Source organism: Polypterus senegalus, chromosome 4 (assembly GCF_016835505.1).
Source record: "Polypterus senegalus isolate Bchr_013 chromosome 4, ASM1683550v1, whole genome shotgun sequence".
Classification (NCBI taxonomy): Eukaryota; Metazoa; Chordata; class Cladistia; order Polypteriformes; family Polypteridae; genus Polypterus; species Polypterus senegalus.
Window position 1 is genome coordinate 156,857,008 of NC_053157.1, and position 14,799 is coordinate 156,871,806.

General features: G+C 36.1%; 1 protein-coding gene across 1 annotated transcript in view; it reads right to left on the reverse strand.

Moving 5' to 3' along the window:
• Positions 1-4,060: 4,060 nt before the first annotated feature.
• The window catches only part of LOC120527753 (dihydropteridine reductase-like), a 35,341-nt gene continuing 24,602 nt past the window's right edge, over positions 4,061-14,799 (reverse strand). Inside the window, exons 6-7 of the mRNA XM_039751538.1 lie at positions 9,507-9,590; positions 4,061-7,892 (exon numbers count right to left, since the gene is read on the reverse strand). Coding sequence (XP_039607472.1) covers positions 7,775-7,892; positions 9,507-9,590 — 202 coding nt within the window. The 3' untranslated portion in view covers positions 4,061-7,774. The remainder of the gene's footprint in view (positions 7,893-9,506; positions 9,591-14,799) is intronic.

Consider the following 14,799-nt stretch of genomic DNA (forward strand, 5'->3'; position numbering starts at 1 on the left):
GCTTGTCCTAATGGTACCTTAAGCTTTTCTCTTGTGTTTGTCATTTTGTTACAGTGTATGTTATGTCATTGTAGTCCAAAGTACAAGTGCTGTAACCTTCAGAATAAAAAGATTGTTTGTGATGCAGGATGTGCAACAGGTTTGCCAGTTTATGGATATAAACAAACTAGCATAAAGCAGCGTCCACAACCATACGCCACCTGCATTATTCAGTGTGTGGACACCTTGTGCATAAATATAAAAAGGTGTTCGTGCTTAGTTAAATCAACATGATAGAACTGTTTTTCAGTTAAACTGACTAGCAGTATATAAAGAAAGTAACCCCATGATTTAATTGTTTTAGCATACACTGAGCCAGTAAAAGAGAGACTCCACATTTACCATGCAAAAAGGGTGGCAGCATCAGAGCGCAGCGCCTTGGGTTGGGGTGCCATATATACTTAACTGCCTTTTTGCAGTAAATGTCACATACAGATACACATCAGTCAACATATTAATAGTCCATAAAGAACATAACAATAAACTCACTCAAAGTTTCAACTTCAACCCCTTGAGGCGTGGAGAATGCACCCAGCATCATTTTCTCCTCCAAATGGACAGGCCATACACTTTGTTTGATAAATATTATGTTGGCCACTCTTCATTAATTACAAGTTAAAATAACAATCAATAGTGTTAACTGCACACAGAAACGATCTGGAGGACCCCTGGCCCATTCAGCAGATTGCAGCATCCAATCCCTTTCCTCGATTGAGTGAGCTGCTTCCGAAGAGCTCAGCTGTCTTAACATGAGTGAGTACTGTGGTGCTTGCAGACCTGACTCACTCCTCATCTTGCGTCCACACTAGCAGTACTGCTAAACCCAGTCGCACAGCCATTGTCCCTGCTGCTTGGTGAACCAAAAAACAACAAACAACCCCGATTATCAAGTATGGAGGAATGTGGCAATTCACTATTGAAACAATGATAAGGGGCAAACCATTCATTTGCCCCAACCTCCACTCATGGAGCCGGACCACCTCTTCTGAACCACTGCTCATTCTCATTAAGGCCTTAACTTGCCTCAGTAAAATCTCGGTTTCATAATTGATATTTTATTTATACAGTGTTTTTCCCATGCACAAAGAGCTTCACAAAATATCAAAGTGAACAATAGCAAAAAAAAAGATTATACACACCAAACTGGCTGCAAAATAATACCAACTAAAAATCGTAAATAAAAGATAAATAAAGGAAACACAAAGCTTTCAGTTAGAATAGGTAAGAATAAACAAGAGTGCAATACAAAAATATAAATACTACAAGAAAACTCTGAAGAAATAAAAGAATTTGTGATACAAACCCATGTTGTCCGGAGCAGCTGGACAGACTGGGTACACTGAGCTCTGTTTTGAAAACAGACTGAAAGGTTAAAACAGTTCAATACAGTTAATTCAGGCATTTTATTACTAATGTTTTCTTTCTATCAGAGGTTTCAAACTGGTCAGTGGTCTGTTTTCCATCTGGGTCGAATCTGTACAGTATTTTGCTGTTTTGTGTTCAGCCTCTCTGTGAAAAAAGCGAAAGTAAGACACTAAAAGGGTATGTTGGTAATCTCGCACTTAATGGAGACCTGATTATGTCAATTTATTTATATAGCACATTTAAAACAACATAGGAATGCTGTGGCCAAAGTGCTTTACAATAATAGAATAAAAGAAAACAAACAAATAACAAATAGAAATAAAACATATGAACATAAATAAAATACATAATAAATAGAAGTAATGTTACATAATCACAATGAGGAAACCATCAGTATTACCGTACTGAAGGTCACGGAGTGCAAGTGAATAGAAATGAGTCTTTATTCTTGTTTTGAACAGTTCAATTGTAGTACGATTCCTTTATATGATGAGGTAAAGAGTTCCACAGGCGAGGAGCAACAGCTGCAAAAGCCCTGTACCCCTTAGTTTTACACTTGGTACAAGAGACAACTGACCAGAAGATCTACGCACTCTAGATGGCTGGTGTAAAGCACACAATTCAGATAAATAGGCAGGAGCAAGCCCATGTAAAGATTTAAAAACTAGCAACAAGATTTTAAAATCAATTTGAAAACTGATAAGTAGCCAGTGTAAAGAAGCTAAAATAGGAGAAACAGAGTCATACTTTCTTGCCCCAACCAGAAAGCGTGCGGCAGCATTCTGGATCAACTGTAACCTGCGTCTCAGGGATTTGTTAATCCCGGAATACAGCGAGTTGCAGTAATCGAGGCGAGAAAAAATAAAAGCATGAGTAGCTTTCTCAATATCCCTAGAAGATAAAAAAGGCTTGATCTTACCTAATAGACAAAGCTGGAAAAAGCAACTCTTGACTACAGAATTAATCAATTCTCAAATTCTCAATTCTCATAACTCAAAAGAGAGGTTACTGTCAAAGATAACACCAAGATTGTGGACTTGAGGTTTGCAAAAGACAGAGAAAGAGCCAAGAAGTCCAAGACCAATTTGGCCTTTAGCTGATGGACCCACTATAAGCACCTCCGTTTTATTTTGATTCAGATCAGGAAAATTATTAGCCATCCAGGATCTTAGTTCAAAAAGACAGTTGTGCAGTTGATTTATTGCAGAGTTGCAGATGGGAATATAAACCTGAGTATCATCAGCATAGCAGTGAAAACAAATGTTAAATTTCCTAAAAATATCTCCAATAGGGTGAAGATATATAGAGAATAAAACAGGACCCAAAATGGATCCCTGAGGTACACCATTATGTTGGCTGTCTGCTTAATACTTAAAGTATTAAAGTACTTAAAGTAAAGCATTACTTGACAACCAGTTTCAAATGATGTGAGGTGGATTATATTACCTTAACTTCGGCAGAAATTGGCACTATACAGACTGATGCGCAAAGGCAAAAAATTATGGAAAAAATGGGCAGAATTTATTATGATAGCCTCTAGTTTTACCATCATCCTCTCTTCTGTCATTGTCTCTATTGAGTTCAGAGTCAGTCCTGTAATGCAGCTGACCATTCTGAAGGCTTTTTATTCACAAATATTGTATCCCCTGAATTTATGTTACTCCCCCCCCAGCCCACCACAGCATTTAACAGTGCACTTGCCACTAAGGTTTGGTATAACATTTTCAGCAGCATTATCACATGTATTTAAAGACCAAGCCTCCTGAAAAAAAGACCCTGCACTGGTCCTTTAACTCAGCATGTTAGTGTTGTCCATCTAATTCAACCACCGCGTATTTATATGTGTGCTTCACTCCCCAAATCTGATAGTACCTCAATATAGGGCAAGCCCAGCCATCAACCTTAGTCTTAACATTGTTCAAGTCCAGGTTCTCTTTGAAACATATGACAATGTCTTCCACCGTCTCCTCTTCCTCATCATCTCTTTTAAGTTGAACTCTTATGCCATCTATAGAGACACATTTGGTTGGTTACACAGTTAAGAGATGGAGAGATAAGATTTACCCTGAGGGTGCTGCTGACCACAGTACCTGACACAAAGTCCTGGGGCCTGCTTACAAAATGTTTCCTGTCAGTTACGCCAGGAGATTGTTAAGAAAAGACTTGTAACAGTTTGAAAGATCTTGAAAAAGTGTACTTACCTGCCAGAATTTAAAAGTGGTGTCGGTCAGTAAGACAACCCAGTAAGTGTCATTTATAAAATGATTGATTTGTATGCCCAAATTTGAGCATAAATCTACACAACATCATGAGTGCCACTTTGTCATAAATATGGCTGGAGGTACACAATTACAAGCTACAACATAAATAATAATTCAATTTGGCAATTTTCAACTGCCTACCATTAACAATATATATTGCTTGAGTTTAGAAATGCATCACTAATATCAAAACAATCAGCAGCATAGTAATGATTTTATTAAACAAAGCATTAAAAACAAGTCATGTCTGAGGAGCCTGGTGATGAATACACAACAGAGTGGAGATTTTGATCATTTTCTGAAAGGCATTGTAGGCTGCTTTAGAGAAGTTTTTTTTCCCTTTTTGGATTTCTAGGAATTGTTCATGCTATTTGAAATAACAAGATCCTTATAAATTCTTTACTTTAAACGTTTATTTGCAGTGCTTCATTTGTCATGAAATGGGAGAAAACATCAACAACAACAATAAGAATAATCTTCCAACTGAAGTATCGAAGGAGACACACACAGACATTGCAAAATAAATCAAAAAGCCTAACACAATATTATAACTGTATTGAATGAACAGTTAAAAACTGATTTGATTCTATGTCAAAATATGAAAAATCTCTCAACTGGGCTTACATTAAAACTGGCATTAAAACTTTCACTACTAGCCCACTAAAATATTGTCTATTCGCAGCTTCTCATCTGAAAAACTTACTGACACTGTGCATTGAGTGGATAGTGATACTGTATTCTCTGCATACACTGGTGTGGAGTCCTAATAAGTATCTTTAAACACTGACCAATTTTTTGATTATTTTTTTCTAATTTTATTGGACTAGTCAGTTTATTTCAGGGACCTACAATTTTTTGCTTGGCAGATGCTTTTATCCAACTTGACTTACAAAAGAGGTAAATGTAATCGAGTAACAGGATAGCGGGTCTGTTTGTTCTGTAAGTGTAGTAGAACAGGTAACAAAAAGTTGATTGAAAAAGATGTAATAAATAAAAAATATATCATGAATTACAATCAATAAAGAAATTAAACTTAGTCTAATAACAAATTAACCAACAATACAAAATATCACAGAGTAAAAGTTATTTTTTATTTTTATTAAATGTACATGTCGATGGCTTATGGTCTTGGTAGGCTTTTGACTTTGCTGTCACTGTCTCCACAGGCTACCAGTTAGACTGACAGATCAAGTACATCTCTGACATTAAAAGCAACCTATAGCAACAAACTGACTCCAACTGATCTGGCATGCAATTAACTGCTCCATTTTAACAATGTGACATTTTTATTGCAGCACTCTGTCATTGCAAATATCTGGTTTGCGACTGCCAAGTGAGTCAGTGCTACCCCACTAATGATGTCTATGCACATCATACTGCAATGGAGCAAGGCCCTTAACCTGAAAATTGCTCTGGGGCACTGTACAATGGTTGACTCCGCAACTCTGACCTTCACATGTCATACAAAGACCATTTCCCCTTGGGGGTTAACAATATATATATATATATATATATAAAGCAACATAGCCTTACAATTTTATTCATTTAGCCAAAAGAGTAGGAGGACATTAGTTCTGGCTCTGGCAACAACATTATGCAACGTGGAGATTTTCTCTAAATTCACCTAGGTAATCTTATTATATCATCACAATGTCCACAACAATTAAATATTTTTTAAACATAAAACAAATATTTGGCAAATATTTTTAGCCTGAGCAAATATAGGTGCACTTACACTGCTTCCAAAGAAGACATGCAATGTGGCCTGGTCATGACAAACTCTGAACTTGTAATATACTGACACAGAATGGTTATCACTGAGAAAACATACATCAAGAACCCAATTACCAACTGAAATAAGCAAACAAGTAGTAAAGTAGTAGTACAAGTAGTAGTAGTAGTGCATACATAGGGTATAGAATGTAGTAAAATGCATAATTACATTTAATTAAATAGAAAACACAGATCAGACTAACCCACCTCACCCTAGACAGAGAGACATAACACAGCTCCAGTGTATGTTCATGCATGGCAAATCATTGTGTAATGACTAACAGGACCAAATGAGATTTTAAACTACTGCAGTGCTCATTGCACAGTAATTCAAGTAATAGTGTTAGAGTCAGTTAAAAATGTTAATCGTGGTCTCATCAGACCATAGAGCATTCTCAAGTTTGAACTGATAATCTACTACAAGACCTTCGGCATACAATGCTTTCATTTTGCTACATCTCCAGATCTGTTAAGTACCCAGACCACAGTTGCGATATGCATTTTTGTTTCTCTTCATGTCATGCTGCTATACTGAGGGCTGGACTTGCTTTGAGCTCTTAAAACTAGACAAAAATATTGATTTAACTTTTTAAAAATGTATTTCATTAATTACTAGCTTTCATGTGATCATGTGAGTCTGCCCTGCCAAAAAAATTACATATTAGTTACTTCCTACTGGGCAGCTAACTGAATTAATGCTCTGAGATGCTAGCTATCTCAAAGTAAAATAAATAAATAACAGATTCTGCAATACTCACAGGACTAAGATCAATGTCACCATTTCATAATATCTTGATAAGTGAATTAGAATAAGCAGAACAGTGAGCTGGGTTTCATGGACATAGAGTGCTTTTAAATTAGTGAATTGTTTTTATTTTATTGTATTTTTAAACTAAGTAGTTGCCCGTCAGGCTTAGCATTGTAAATTTTGAAGTTCAGAGATATTTAACTGGTTGATTTTATATGACTTTATATGCCTCTGGTATACAGCAACACATCTATATCCTAAAGCAAGAAATTATTCACTAGTATACTTCTCTAACAGGCAAATTACATAGCAAATCCATTTCACATTATAAGTAAACTTAAGTACACTTTTTGCTGTGCTTCACTGCATGCATTGAGCATTTAAAACATTTTCAGCCTAGCTCCTGCTGATATTACAGACATTACTAGCAAAAATGCCAACATTATTTTGAACTGGTAAGAAATGGACATGAACTGGAGCACTGAGTAAGATGTGTGACAGCTTTAGGACAACCCAAAAATTGAATTGGTTCAATCTGTTTACATTTTTAATCTATTTGTAAATTACTGCCAGCCCCTCAAAGCAGCATCATCAGCAGCACTAACCAACTCAACGGCAGAGGCAGTGGATTACATTCAAAAGTGGGTCATGGGTCTGTTGTTTATGACACCTTAATGTGGATAAAATTGGAGATCACATGCAATAGACGTGAGATGAGCAGGGAACAAAATCTGGGATCTTACACATATTCTGGTTTCTAAATGAAACTGTCTTGCATTAAAAGTTAGGTGTGAAATGCAGCCGACATAAGTAAAACATGTAGCAAAGTTAGCAAAGTCTAAGTTGAGAAAGATCAGATGAATGCATGCAGAGAGGAAAAGTAAAAGGGAAGAGTAAAAGGACTGATACTGAGACAAAAAGTCTGCAAAGAAACAAGAGGCAGAAATGTTTTGCACTGTGCTAATGAGAAGAAAGGTCACACATTACTGGTAAAGATGTATACTGTAATTGAGGCTGAGCTGATGAGCAGACATGGATGGGTTGGTAGAAAATGTCATGAAATTAGTAATTCTTTAAGACCAAATAAAGTCAAGGAATGAATCTGATTGGCACCCAGACTAATCGCCATTATGTCTCCTTGTTGCAAAGAATGTTTTTGAGAATGTACTGTACATACAAATGAAAAGGGTGAATTGAAGATTATGAGACAGACAGTTCAGTAGATTTATCATAATGCAAGCAAGAAGCACATATTTTGAAAGTTTAATAAACTATGTTTGTTTCATTAAATGCTTACTTGCTTGATTTTATTTTAAATGTCCATTACACTTGATTAATAAAATAACAATCAGTCACTAACACAATAATCACGGGGTCATTACAAAAATACATTTGTAGGAAATTGAAAAAAGGTATAATACTTTGAATGGAGGCACACAGCTCCAAAAGTACTCATAAGGCCACTCCACCACCAGAAAAGAACGCACTGCGCACAAGAAGTTTTTGGTTTCAAAAATTGCATAACACCAAAACAAATTGTGAACAAACTGGTAACTACTTATAGATTAGAACCCATCTGAATAATGAGCTATTCTTGTTTCTTTTCTTGAACAGGTGTCATCTGGGTCTTCCCACCGGCAGTCTCTAGCAGAATAAGACTTCCAGATTTTGGTCTATCAACATTAATGGACCAGTTATAAAATGTTCTGGAATAAGAAAAAGAAAAAATATATATATTTTGACAAGAGGCCATTTAACAAAACATAGCTTGTCAATCCCTATTTACCTAACTTTTGTGAATTTTCATCAAGCAGCAATATGAATATAAGATATAAATAATTATATCAGGTATAGGATACGGAAAAGTAGTGGTACAGTAGCTAGGAAGGCATCCTTACAAATCAAAGGCACTGGACTTAGCTCTCGTCTTGGTCACTTTCTATGTAGAGCTTATGTGTGTTCTACCCACGTCTGCATATACTCCTATTTCTTCCCACACCCCAGAGATGAGCAAAATAGACGGATTAGTGAAATGGTTTGTATGAGTGGGTGTGTGTAATGCCCCAGACCTGCAGCCATGGACATTACCTGTTTCCCGGGTCACTGATAGTCATGTACAGAGGAAAGACCAGGGCAAGTGAAGACTTTATAATCAGAAAAATTAGACCTTATTAAACTCAGGAGAATTAAAAAGGTGCAAAAATGCTTAAAATGGTGCATGAAATAAATAATTAAATAAGTAGATCAAATAAAATAATCCATAAACTCCATTCCTCAAAACCAATCAGTGTTCAATAAATGATCAATCCAAACAAATAAGCACATTTAAAACCATCCAAGGTGGTAAAATTGCTTGTGTTTTGTCTCTGTCTCTCTATCTTGTCCTGTGTTATTTCATAGTTTAATGTTAAGCAAACAAGAGGAAATGATATTGAGCAAATGGCATGCCTATCCTTAACAGCCCACAAGTTGCATGTATGTTTAAGGTTATAATAAGAATTGCTGCTGCTGCCTAGTCACAGTGAAGTGAAGAAAAGTATAAAGTAAAGATTCTCTCACATAGTTAATAGCCCTGTAAGCAAGAGTACATGTGTAATATTTATAGTGTGCTAAATCCCCATGTTGACTACTGCTTTGTGCACAAAACAACTGGAGGTGGCTCTGGCCTTTCATGACCCTGAGTCAGTAAACCGAAATAAGCAGATGCTGAGATTGGATGAATGTAGGGACAACTGCAATTTTATTGTAGCTTACAGATCCACATTTTTTCTTCTGCCCAAGTTCTACCTATAAAGACAATTACATTATGCAATGGCAGATTTCCTTTCTGTCATAAAGATAAGGAAAAAAACAGATGCCAGTTATTGTTAGCTCTGTGCTAAGAACAAATTGGTTATTTTATATCACCTAGCGACAACAGAGAGCAAACAGAATAAAGGGCAGCTTTAAATTTTCTTTTAACACTAATACTTAAAATTCTATTTCTTTTCATTATTTAAAGGACTTCTTCTTTCATAAAATTTGTGTAGTGTGAGGGATAAACTTAAACATGCAGTAGTATAGAAGATGAACAAAATAAATTAGTGTAAAAAGAGAAAGTAAGAGAAACGTTTAAAAAATAAAAGAGAATGCTGCTCCTGGAAAAATGCATTTCTGTTACTAATCTATTCAAACATCTATCTAACCAAAAGAAATTAGAGTAAAATAGAAGCAAACTAAATTATCTCACAGTCTGCACATCAAAAGGGTGAACAAATATAATGCATGCTCTAGCATTTGGACATACATTTAGTGACAGCAGTTATTCCCTTCTCACTTACTCAGCAACAAAATCTAAAGGTGTCCATGAACTGAAGTCTGCGTCAGGCATTGATTTTCTGTTCATTGGTGTATCCAGGGTAACTCTGGAGAACAAGAGATATGCTGATTATGTACAACAAACAGTCATATGAAGCAACAAGTGGCAGAAGAGCATCTATTAATTTAATCTTTTTAAAATCACTGGTGCCTGGTACATTTGTTTGAGTTGGAACTGATTATTTTTAAACATTCTTAAAATACTTTAAACACTGCAATTTTTAGTTTTTAAAGAAAACAGGTACAGTAATTGTCTTAAGAGAAAATTTTAAAACCAAATTTTAATACATGATATTTGGTAAGTGTTTCATCTCAGAGTAAATCATTTATTGCTGTGCCGGCTCCTTCTTCTTTTGTTTACGTAAATCTTTCTTCAGATGTCTCTGCACCTTTACTTTGTGGTCTTGAATACTGATCAGTATGTGTTTTTACCAAGCTGACAAAGTGAGCTAACTGGGAACTACAAAATGATGTTTACTTTCCCAGCCCAGTTGGATGGGAAGGTTTACTTTACTAACATTTTAGGTTGGGTTTCTATTCACTGCTGAACACTTTTTCAATTCTTGATTCAATAAACTTTTAAATAATCTAATAAGTACTGGAACAGAAGAAAAGTGAACCACTATAGCTGAAACCTTTAACAGGCACATTTACAATATTTCTTATTTTAAACTTATTTATGGACATTTACTGCAATTTTCATAATACAAGTCTTTTCCTTAATGTTAAAAAAGCAATCCATGAAATCAGTTTGAAGCATTTAACTCAAAGAGCTGATTATTTATTTCCAATGCACAGGTATTTTGAAATTTACAAGAAAAATATATAATAACGACACGCAACTACAATTTAACATTTTTGCCTTAAAATCTAACTAAGAAAACAGAATGTACATGGAATTGTTCTACTGCCAATTTGGTAATGTGAAAAAATTATAGGATATGCATAAGCCAGCATAAATCCAAAATTTCATTTATTTTTTTTTTTACATTTTATTATAATTGTGCCATATAGGTTAGTATAGAGGCAAGGTTGAGAAAGAACACCATATTTTTATCACACATATATAAAAAAGTAATAAATAAGTGATTTATAAATACAACATAATAAAGGCCACTCTTTCCCAAGAATAGTTAACCTTGCAGACACACTGGCTGTTCAGTTTTCTTGCAGCCCCAAAGCATAATTTTTTACTCCCTTTTAATTTAATACTTTCTTTGAAGCAAAATTCTGGACTGAAATATTCTTATCTTCTTTAAGAAGAAGTGGTATAGCAGTTCAGCTCAGCCAAACAGGCAAACTTGGCAGTTGCCTTGGGTGGCATTTTGTCAACAGTAATAGATGTAGGCCATTGTTTTGGGAGGCGGTGGTGTCAGTGAATCTCTAAGGGAGACACTGATCCCACCCCCAGACCGCTCTTTGAAAATATTTATAGCAATTGTCTTCAACACTCGATTTTGTACACAACATTTCTGCTTTTACCTAAGGCAACAAAAAAGCTAGAGCTGGCAGTGCCTTTTGGTACTAAACAACTTACTCATTATGGGGTAGTTTTAAAATGTATTTGATCATCTTGCAGAGCTGCACATTGATTTCAGTGTACAGTTATTATTCTTATCATCATATGCTAATTCATGAGTGCTTTTAATTCATTCTTTTTCCAAGTCCCGTTAAGTTTCTAGGGTACCTGGCCCAGGCAGGCCAGCATTAGCTTTCTTTGACTGGAGCTACAATAAATGAAGTAGTCCAAAACACATTACCTACAACAGCAACATGTTGTTATCTATTTAGTGGTGCAGGTAAACTGGAAAATACTGAGATGCCTTGACCACCAGTTAAAAATCAGAATCTTGAAATCATGAACTTTAATGTTTGTGCTAACTTTAAGAAGCTGTTCTGAACTTATAGCAATTCTAAAAGACTGACAATCACGGGGAAGGCAGAAAATGTGCTCATCATGAGACTTATTTTGCTTGTGGCTATATGTGATTCATGTGATTGTGCAGTAAAACATTCTTTTGTTCAAAGAATATTTCAGGCACTACATACAGTCTCATAAATTTACTGAAATTGGCCATAAAAACCTTACAAATGTTACAGACTTGTTTTAGAAAGGACATAGTGCCCATATGCAGGAAGTACATATGGTAGGTACAGTGGTGCTTGAAAGTTTGTGAACCCTTTAGAATTTTCTATATTTCTGCATAAATATGACCTAAAACATCATCAGATTTTCACTCAAGTCCTAAAAGTAGATAAAGAGAAACCAGTTAAACAAATGTGACAAAAATATTATACTTGGTCATTTATTTATTGAGAAAAATTATCAAATACTACATATTTGTGAGTGGCAAAAGGATGTGAACCTCTAGGATTAGCAGTTAGTTTAAAGGTGAAATTAGATTCAGGTGTTTTCAATCAATGGGATGACAATCAGGTGTGAGTGGGCACCCTGTGTTATTTAAAGAACAGGGATCTATCAAAGTCTGCTCTTCACAACACGTTTGTGGAAGTGTATCATGGCACAAACAAAGGAGATTTCTGAGGACCTCAGAAAAAGAGTTGTTGATGCTCATCAGGCTGGAAAAGGTTACAAAACCATCTCTAAATAATTTGGACTCCACCAATCCTCAGTCAGACATATTGTGTACAAATGGAGAAAATTCAAGACCATTGTTACCCTCCCCAGGAGTGGTCGACCAACAAAGATCACTCCAAGAGCAAGGCGTGTAATAGTTGGCGAGGTCACAAAGGACCCCAGGGTAACTTCTAAGCAACTGAAGGCCTCTCTCACATTGGCTAATGTTCATGTTCATGAGTCCATCATCAGGAGAACACTGAACAACAGTAGTGTGCATGGCAGGGTTGTAAGGAGAAAGCCACTGTTCTCCAAAAAAAAATTGCTGCTCATCTGCAGTTTGCTAAAGATCATGTGGACAAACCAGAAGGCTATTGGAAGAATGTTTTATGGACGGATGAAACCAAAATAGAACTTTTTGGTTTAAATGAAAAGCGTTATGTTTGGAGAAAGGAAAACACTGCATTCCAGCATAAGAACCTGTGAAACATGGTGGTGGTGGTGGTTTCATGGTTTGAGCCTGTTTTCCTGATTCTGGGCCAGGACGGCTTGCCTTCACTGATGGAACAATGAATTCTGAATTATATCAGAAATTTCTAAAGGAAAATGTCAGGACATCTGTCCATGAACTGAATCTCAAGAGAAAGTGGTCCATGCAGCAAGACAACAACCCTAAGCACACAAGTCATTCTACCAAAGAATGGTTGGACCTTAATCCAATTGAAATGTTGTGGAAGGACCTGAAGTATAGTGACGAGGTGGGTAGCGCTACTGCCTCGCAGATAGGAGACCAGGGTTCGCTTCCCGGTTCCTCCTTGTGTGGAGTTTGCATGTTCTCCCTGTTCTCCCTCCAGGTGCTCTGGTTTCCTCCCACAGTCCAAAGACATGCAGGTTAGGTGTATTAGCAATTCTAAATTGTCCCTAGTGTGTGCTTGGTGCGTGTGTGTGTGCGTGCCCTGCGGTGGGCTGGCGCCCTGCCCAGGGTTTATTTCCTGCTTTAAACCCTGTGTTGGCTGGGATTGGCTCCAGCAGACCCCATGACCCTGTAGTTAGGATATAGCGGGTTGGATAATGGATGGATGGAAGGACGGGCTGCAAGGTCAGATGTGGAATTTGCATATTCTTCTCATGTCTCCAAGGGTTTCCCTTCAAATACCCTGGTGTTCTTCCCCCAGAATAAAGATATGCATGTTAGTTATCTGGCAACTTTAAACTGGGCCAGCATCTGTGAACATGGGTAAGTGTGCATGAGCATGCACTACAATGAGTGAGCACCACATTCATAGTTGGTTCACACTTTGCACCCACTGCTGCGCAGGATAAGTACCATCTCCTTGCAAACCTGAAGTGGATAAGCGCATTAGAAATCAGAAGGACAGAAAATCTAGACATGGAAAAAATGCAAAACACAATCCTATATGCACACCCTCATTCATTTATGTTGTTCCAAATTTTGGTCAGCAATCAACTTAACAGCATGGCTTTGCACTACAAAAGGAAACCCGAGGCTGTGAAACAAAATGCAAAACAAGGAGTAAACAAATAAACAAACTCCACACTGAATAGTAATTATTATAAAATAAATACATACACAGAGAAATCTAACAGTTATTAGTGTTTTCTCAGGGGGTCTAAGGAAGCTTTCCCTATCATTAATTTGCAGGGTTTGGACATTGTGCATTACTCCAATATTTGTAATATTTATCCCCAAAACGTTTTTAAACTGCAGAATGTTTGTGCAGAATGTATACATTTACTTGTCTCTTATCTATTAGTATCCATTGCAGAATAGGATAAAGCTTGTTTCTATCTCTACTTTTCTCTGCTCCTAGTGATTGCTCAGTGTCAGCAAATTTGGGTGTTATTTTCTTTATGAGGCAGCTACCTTTATTGACAAAGCTTTTACCACCAAGCAGGTGTTTAAACACAACCACAGCTACCTGAAAACAGTTAAGAGAAACTACATTTTCAGTAAAATGCAATTAATTCATTGTTTTATGAAACTATATGTATGTGACTGTTCCTAGATCCATAACTGTTGATGCCAGCATTATAAATAACAATAACTGGAGGAAATGTAGAACAGTGAGTAGTAAACAACACATCAATGAAAAAGCCCACTTATAAGGCTCAAGAAAAAAGTACATATTAAAGTTTTTTATATATATTTTAAAAATCTTAACTGATACTGCAGCATATTTAGTAAGATTTAAAGGTTCATTAAATATTAAAAGTTCATAAAATCTCTTGCAGTTTGATAAGGTACTCTCAGTCTATTTTAATATTTTCACATAATATATTTTATATAATTATTTCCATTGTAAATGAAACTTTCTGGTAGTAAGAGCTCATCTATATCAAAAAAAAATTTTGGAAAACAATTACAATCCCACAATTTCCATTCATAAATAACCAAAGATGCTATACACTTAAAGCATTCTAGCTAATCTGAATGAACAAGTGTTCTACAATAATTTACCGAGTAAAAATTTCCACTCAGGCCTTTGCACCTCTAACTCTCAACTAGATATTGGTTGCTTGCCATTTTTTATTTTATCATTCAAAAACTTCTAAAAAGGAAAGCTAAACACTAAAACCAGGTGCTCACTGTTAGCATCAAATGTTTTGTTCTAGCATATCACTGTTGACATGCAAAAAACACATTGTAAGAATCTTGG